The sequence below is a fragment of the Bactrocera neohumeralis genome, chromosome 4 (genome assembly GCF_024586455.1).
Source record: "Bactrocera neohumeralis isolate Rockhampton chromosome 4, APGP_CSIRO_Bneo_wtdbg2-racon-allhic-juicebox.fasta_v2, whole genome shotgun sequence".
NCBI lineage: Eukaryota > Metazoa > Arthropoda > Insecta > Diptera > Tephritidae > Bactrocera > Bactrocera neohumeralis.
The window spans coordinates 39,158,599-39,166,960 of NC_065921.1; the positions used below are offsets into that span (position 1 = coordinate 39,158,599).

General features: G+C 35.4%; 1 protein-coding gene across 1 annotated transcript; it reads left to right on the forward strand.

Moving 5' to 3' along the window:
• Positions 1-2,055: 2,055 nt before the first annotated feature.
• Positions 2,056-2,688, forward strand: LOC126756439 (uncharacterized). The gene has a single exon (XM_050469506.1). It carries the CDS (start codon positions 2,182-2,184, stop codon positions 2,596-2,598), a length of 417 nt encoding a protein of 138 aa, XP_050325463.1. The 5' UTR covers positions 2,056-2,181; the 3' UTR covers positions 2,599-2,688.
• Positions 2,689-8,362: the final 5,674 nt, after the last annotated feature.

Genomic DNA, 8,362 nt, shown 5'->3' on the forward strand with positions numbered 1-8,362 from the left:
ATACTTAGACCTACTGGTCATCGGAAATACTAGATTAAGGTTCAGTTTTATTTAACCTGAAGTATTGCTCTTACAGTTCTGCAGTCTTTTCGAAACCATGTAAAATATAAAAGGCATGCGTGTTACTCTTTGGGGTTTTTGCACATAATTTGGCGATCTTGCATGTCCTTAAGGCATTTAATCTCGCCCTGATCCATCTGCCAGCTATTTTGGAACAGAAGCTCATTAGCTAAAAGTGACTATAGGAGTAGTGACAGTACACCGCACTGAGAAGTTCCTGTTTAAACTATTCTGAGCAACCTGGCTTCGTTGCATTCAGCATGAACAAATGACATTGACTGAACTAGTTTTGAATTTCTAGAGCGTCGTATTATTCTCGGGTCTTCAGGAAGGTAGAGCCACTCTCTCTCTCTATATAAATTGAAAGCTTTGCGGTTCTGAAAAATATGTTAATTTTAATTATTTTATTCTACAGAACATTCTTCCGGAATATCAAAATTATTGCTTAGTAATTATTGCTTAAATGAGCTAAGTCTAAGTACAACCATAGTACATGTTTTGGCAAAAACTACCAAACTTTAATACAATCCACCACACCTGAGAACGCTCCCAGGATCTCAGCACTTACTTACTACACTCCCACCACACATGATGACACACCATACATATAACAAAAATTAAGGGATTTGATGATCACCTCTACACCACATTTGATTGCTCATCGATCCTGAGTGTCATGCAATTAGATTAAACCGTGATCAAAATATCTTCGATATTCGCCATATAAAATTTAGGAACTAGAAGGTCTGCACCCTGAATCCAAAATTTGGCAGGAGTATCGCGGCACATAGTTGGAGTCGTAGTAGACCTATAGAGGAGCCAAGTGTTTGTGGTCGTTGTATCGATTTGTATGCGTTTTTAAATACCATTTTTGAAAATTTGGAGAAATAAAAGTATTTGTTACATTCATAGCATAGGGTAACTGTGAGAGTGACACCCCGGGAGGACAGTGTAAAAATAAAGATACTGTTTCTTTTGTCACCGTTAATTTGTGTTTAAACTAGATTAATGTTCTATCACATTTTCGAAAGATATTTATAAGACAAATTCAAAACTGTATTCGAGTAAAAATTACTATTTTGCATTGTTTTTCTTTATCTTCTTCTCCCCAAATTGCGCCCGGGGCGACGAACTACGCCATCACCTTTTTAAATGAATGATATAATTTTCGTCTTCCAACATAATTGATAAAAGCCATAGATAAAATTTGTCTCTTCGTTAAGGCGGATGCTTCCACATTAGTGCATGAAAACAAGTCAGATATCGCATCCCATTGAATTCTCAGCTTTTGTTGTACTATCCTTTACGAAATTTCGGAAATTGGTGTCCAACAAATTTTCGTTTGACATACATATATTTTAATTTCTTTGGTGGATTTTCCGTCAACTTTTTAACAATAAAATAAAAATTATTTTGAGTGTAATGATGTAGTAAAAATAATGGGATCTACCGCGGGCACAATTCACCTGACAATTTTATTTGAAAGCTGACGCATTACACAAAAATTAAGCAAATCTACAGAAGAGCTCGTCAGCAATGACTTTCACAAAGTACCCTACACTTGAAACTGCCTACTACTTTTTTAAGTGTTGAACATCTCTTGCCCTAAAGCATATTGAGCAAAGAGGATTGCGAGATTTTATAAATATGTAAATTGTTTATTCATGTAATTGCGATTCAATATATTAAAACCGAGGTAATGAATAGATAAATAAATGAATAAACTATACTGCATTATTTAGAAAATTATTAGGTGTACAGTGCAAAGTTAACTTCTCAGCTAATATGCCGCCGTCACAGTGCACTCCCACCAAGAGTAAGACTGTATGCATTATGTAAATATGTGAGAGTGTGTATAGATGGATGAAGTGCATTTTTATTGTATTTTAGTAAACAATTTTATATCGGTGAGTAAAAATTACCCACAAAAGCACATAAATATATACGAACATAATTCAAACAACGACCCGCCAGTCATCTGGGCCCAGAAGCCTGCCGCAGTATAAAAGCGCTGGTCAGTCCTGTGAAAGAAATGCAGTAGAAATTCGGATTTCTTACCGAACAGAACACAAGTGTCGTATCATCACAAAAAAAAAAAAAAAACTAAAGAACTCTGACAAAATGCGCTTTTGCATTATATTCGCACTCATCGTAGCGATCTACGCCGACGCCGATAAAGCGTCCGAGCAATCGGTGGTTGCAGCTGTGAAGGCACTACCCACTGAAGAGCAAAGGGCTGTCGCTGGCGCTGAGGTGCAGCCCAACAGCTTGCTGGAGGATGTGGATGCCGGCGGTGAGCACGCGGAAGAAGCCGAGCGTGCAGCGCGTAGTTTCGGCTGGGGCGGTTACGGTGGATATGGTGGATATGGTGGATTTGGCGGTTTCGGCGGCTACGGCTACAAGCGTTGGGGTGGCTACGGCGGCTACGGGGGCCACCGAGGCTATGGTGGTTATGGTGGTTACGGCTACCGCCCGCACTATGCTGTTGTTTATCGGCAGCCTTATTACCATGGTTATGGTCACAAATATTGGGGTTGAGTGCGGATTTGTAAAAATATTAAAATGTGATTTAATACGATTATAGGATCTACTAAGAAGTAAAATAAAATAATTTTAAATAACAACTTAGTAATGCAGTTTTATGTGTGTTTCGTGTGTGAAACTGTGCGCTTGCTTATTGTCTGTAAAAATTCACAGCGATTTTAATAGGCGCTATAAATAAGCTGAGGCAATAATTGAGAAAGTGCTTGTCATCGATTATTGCAGCTTGTGAAATTAATAAGATATATGATAGTAAATTAATTTGAATTCTGATCAGCAGATCTTTTGATGCACTGTGTTCGTGTTTTTGTAGGCCTTTTTAAGAAACACCTAATAAAATGAAATAAATCGCTTCACGGTAGTTAATATTTATGGCTACGGACACGCCTAATAGAAATGTAGAAATTACTCAGGAATTCAAGGTGATGCTGATTTTACTTGAATATATTAATGTATTGTCAACAGAATTATTTAAAAAGAAGTCTAGTATAATAAAACACAGAGCAGTATACAAACTTACGTGCTCAAGGCAAGAGAACATAAAAGCTCGTAGTGTTTGTCCGAAGGTTTTACGAGTAAATCATTCGTTGAGGCTGACGATAACATAGATTATCACCGCCAAAAACATACACCAACACTGATAAAACTAAAGAAAGGTTATCTGAAAATCGCAAATAATTAATCTGAGAAGTTGCAGAAAATATTTGTGTTGCTGTAGCGGAAGAATTTTGCCGAGTTCACAGTCCTTGGCCGGATAAAAATCCGGGTCCGTTCCGGATAACATTCCCTTCAAGACTTTCTTTATCCCAGTAAGTTTTAAAGCATTATAGACAATCAACTAGGCCCGAAAGACTTAATTTATGGATTACCAAATTATGGATTTTTCACTACAACAACACAATCCTATGATTTTTCGAACATCTTTTAACAAAAATAATAAAATATAAATCAAGAGCCACCGAACATTGCCGATATGGTATCTTGAGAAAAACTACTTCTGTTCAACAGAAATCCGGAAATAAAGGAAGAATCGAAAAAAATTTAGACGACGAAGTTAAACTTGTAGTACTAAAAATCTTTCCATTCGAAAAGGTGGCATACAATATTACCTATATGTGGATTAAAGATATATACACTTATTTTTCACTACTTGCACGAGTATAGCAGCCTTAATACAAATGTGTACCAAAATTCCGTTATACGTGAATATTAGTTATCACAGGCAACTGAGTAGTCAGTCGCCATTTCTGTTCATATTTAAAGTCGCATGTTGTAATACTACATACAAAAATGTCAAAATAATATTCTGCGAGTTTTAGAGTTTCAAATCGCTTAACTCTTTTAAAGAAAATATGTACCTTTTATACACTACGCTTCATCAGGTGAATACACTTCAGGATAAAAATGTTACGTTCATTCCAATCGAAACTAACGAATCTTTAACTCTAAAATTAATAGCGATAATCGACTCTTTTCCAGTTTTCAGTAAGTTTTCTAATATTTTCAACTATAGAGATTTTCGTATTACCCTTCTAACAATAGATAAGATCATTTTGGCACCAGCATTTGCTCCATTCTTGACGGTCGATACATGAGAGTTGGATGCTTTTCTCTAAATTGCTCTCTTGTCAAAATCGGAAATCTCTTGATTATAACTGTCTTTATTATTCCGACTTCACTCCGTCTTATTACGCAAGAAATTATATATAACTGTTTCATTTTTCAGATTTTTTTATACTCTCGCAACAAAGTTGCTAAGGAGAGTACATATGTATTATAGTTTTGTTCACATAACGGTTGTTTGTAAGTCCTAAAACTAAAAGAGTCAGATATAGGGTTATATATACCAAAGTGATCAGAGTGACGATTAGAGTTGAAATCCGGATGTCTGTCTGTCCGTTCGTCTGTCCGTCCGTCCGTGCAAGGTTAAGAAGGTTAAGTTCGAAGATGCCACAAAATGGCGAAAACCAAAAACCTATAAAGTGTCATAACTAAGCCATAAATAAAGATATTAAAGTGAAATTTGGCACAAAGGATCGCATTAGGGAGGGACATATTTGAACGTAATTCTTTTGGAAAAGTGGGCGTGGCCTCGCACCCTACTAAGTTTTTTGTACATATCTCGGAAACTACTATAGCTATGTCAACCAAACTCTATAGAGTCGTTTCCTTCAAGCATTTCTATATACAGTTCAAAAATGGAAGAAATCGGATAATAACCACGCCCACCTCCCATACAAAGGTTATTTTGAAAATCACTAACAGTGCGTTAACGGACTAACAAAAAACGTCCGAAACACTAAATTTTACAGAAGAAATGGCAGATGGAAGCTGCACCAAGGCTTTTTTTAAAAATTGAAAATGGGCGTGGCGTCGCCCACTTATGGACCAAAAACCATATCTCAGGAACTTCTCCACCAATTTCAATAAAATTCGGTATATAATATTTTCTTAACACCCTGATGACATGTACGAAATATGGGAAAAATCAGTTCACAACCACGCCTTCTTCCAATATAACGCTATTTTGAATTCCATCTGATGCCCTCTCTGTATAATAAATGTATACATTAGGAACCAATGATGATATATATATTGTTCTAGCCATAAACATGTATCGCCTATATTGATTGCCTTCCATCTAGTTGACTTTACTGCGGTTTCTCATAAGAGGAGCATACATAAATAGGCATATACTAGCATATATGTATGTATATTGGTATTATAGGATTCGAAAATCTTGGTAACCTATAATTTCAAAACACCCTAAAGTGAGAAGGTGTATCATGTACGATAAATAAATATACAGAAATCTCGAATGATGCACAAAGCTCTGCCACAGATCAATTATTTTAATTTATTTTCCCTATTATTAAATTTAGTTGGAGACTTACTTTGAGAAGCAAAGAGAAATAAAACATTTAATTATACTTTTAAGGGCTCTTGCCGTCTGGCACTTCAACTCAAGCATTATTAATAATTCACGTAAATGTCGAGTTCGTTGATCTGAGAAAACACGACTTAATTATTTTAAAAAATTTCAAGTCAATTCGTCTATAGAAAAACGTTAGTAAGGTGTAAGTTAAATCCTCCTGTTTTTATAGAAATTTTCTTTGCATTTCTTTTTTATAACAGTGATATACATATATATATATATATTCTCTGATATTTTATATGTGTGCAGACTTTTGGGATTATAAAATATTTACATAAATATATTTCAATCTATTAAAATGCTTTCAATATAATATAAATTAAATCATTACTATATATGTATGTATACAGTGACTCACACGTCTAACCGGATGCGTGCATTGCCAATGATAGCACCCTCCAATCATAAAGTAAAAATCTTAAAAATAATACATTTGATACCTCAAAATAAAGAAAAATATTCTATTTTATTTTTAGAAACTTAAAAGTAATATTAAATTAATTCACAGCGTAAACTTAAAGAAATAACTATGAACATACAAAACTCGTCCTACACAACTAACCGGATTTTTTAAAAAGCTAATGATTACAAATATGTATATCGTATCATATTCTTTTGCAGATAAAACGGCTTCTAGTCGCCTTGGTATAGAGGCGACAAGTTTTTGACAAAATTATGGTGGTATTGCGTTCCAAGCCTCCAAAATAGCCGTTTTGAGCCCAGCAACATTGGAATACTGTCTGTGGTACACTTTTCGACTGACTTCTTGCCATACGTGGTCAATAACGTACAGTTCTGGGGACTGGGCAGGTGTATCCAGCACATGAGGGCAATTGTATAATCTCCGATTTGGGCTTCGGATGGTTGTCTTGGTAAAATATAATATTGTCTTTAATTCCCAATGTGACACATGCCTGCTTTACATTTTCCTTTAAAATGTCGACATATTGGAAACGATCCGTGGTACCTTGCACAAAATGCAGGTTGCCAGTTCCTTTAGCCAATATACATTACTGACCCACCATCGTGCTTAAGTGTTGCCCTAGCATGTTATACCAAAAATTATTCCTATAGAACTCCTATTGCATTAAAATCTAACTTTTTAGTTGTTCTATTAGCTGATAATAGAAAGTGTTAAACACTAAGTATACAGTTTTAAAATTGCGGTATTTCCAGTTTTAATAGATGAACTGATAAGTTGATACGTTCACTGTAGAATTTAAACAATAATTTGTTTTCGCTGTTTCATTGTAGCCAGGCCATTTTTTTGGAAGACTTTAAGCGCATAGCTCAGCTGTAGTTATATGTAAATCTTTAAACGCATTTTTCTCAAAACTATCTTTTTTCTATTTTTATCCGATCGAGTTTAAATTTTGATATTATCTTGCAAATTGGATTTTGCATAGAAGCACGTAGGGGAATTTACAAAGATTCAAAACGTTTTCATAACTATTTTGTTAGTTTTGCTTTTGAACAACAAGTTATGACAGTTTCAATAAATTGGCTTAGCCAATAAAATATGTGTAAGACATGTTCTTTTTTTTTAAATAAATGGTTCTTTCGAAGTATTTTTCATATCAATGAAAGTATTGACACCGATGCAGAGCATCGATTGGTAAAAAATAATTGTAAAGTTAAAAAAAATCCTCTTTTGCAAAAGCTAAAATAGAATAATAAGATAAAATGATATGAAACTTTTTTCTTACTCTCTCGCTATGCAGCTGGCAGCGGACCCTGATCTTTTTTCTGAGCTGGAAACAAAACACAATCCGGGTCCCGTCAACCAGCAGTTAGTGAAAAAGGCGGGTGCCAGAAGAATATTGCTAAAAAGAACTGCCAAAATCAGTGAGTTGTTGAATTTCTGTAGAATTAGATGCGGGTAGTTTGTAAAATTATTTATATATCCGAGGGCTGCTATATATATTCTGGCCTAGGGCAACACTAAGTGTTGCCAGGTGCAATCTGACATTTCCATTGGAAAGTTTTTTAGCATAACATCAATCAGAACGTTTTGTCATTTAATCGTGAATTGTTTTATTTACAGGGAATTAAAAAATTCATCTCGGCCAAAAAATGGAATTAACTCGTGAACATTTTCGTGCGATCATTTTTCACAACTTTCGACGTGGATTATCACGACAAGAGTGCATCGATGAACTAAAATCTTTGTATGGCTATGAAGCACCATCCTATAGCATTGTGAAAAACTGGTACAACGAATTCAATCGTAGCCGACGCTCGCTCAAAGACGAATTCCGTGAAGGTCGTCCAAAAACAGCCGTTGTGCCAGAAAACATCGATGCCGTACGTGAACTGATAATGCAAGACCGTCATGTAACATACCTTCAGATAGAGGCATGCCTATGCATTTCTCCCACCAGCATACATTCGATATTGCATGAACACCTGGCCGTAAAAATGGTTTGTTCTCGTTGGATCCCGCAAAATTTGACAATCGCTCAAAAAAAGGCTCGTGTGGATTGGTGTAAAGAAATGCTGAAAAAATACGATCGCGGTGCTTCAAAAGACGTTTATAAGATCGTCACAGGTGACGAATCATGGATCTATTCGTATGAGCCCGAAACAAAACAGCGATCGACAAAAAAAACAAAAAAAAACATTTTCGTTGATAAATATGCCTATTTGCATTATTAGGCCAGAAATATATGTATATAGCAACCTACGTATGGGTGCTATTTGCATACCTCAGTGGTAGTGTAAGAATTGCAGAATTCCCAAAAGCTATTTATAAAATGCCCAATCTAATGTTTTTCAGCACTTTTTGACAACTCTCTTTCGAATCAAAGAGTTTCGTATCATTTTATC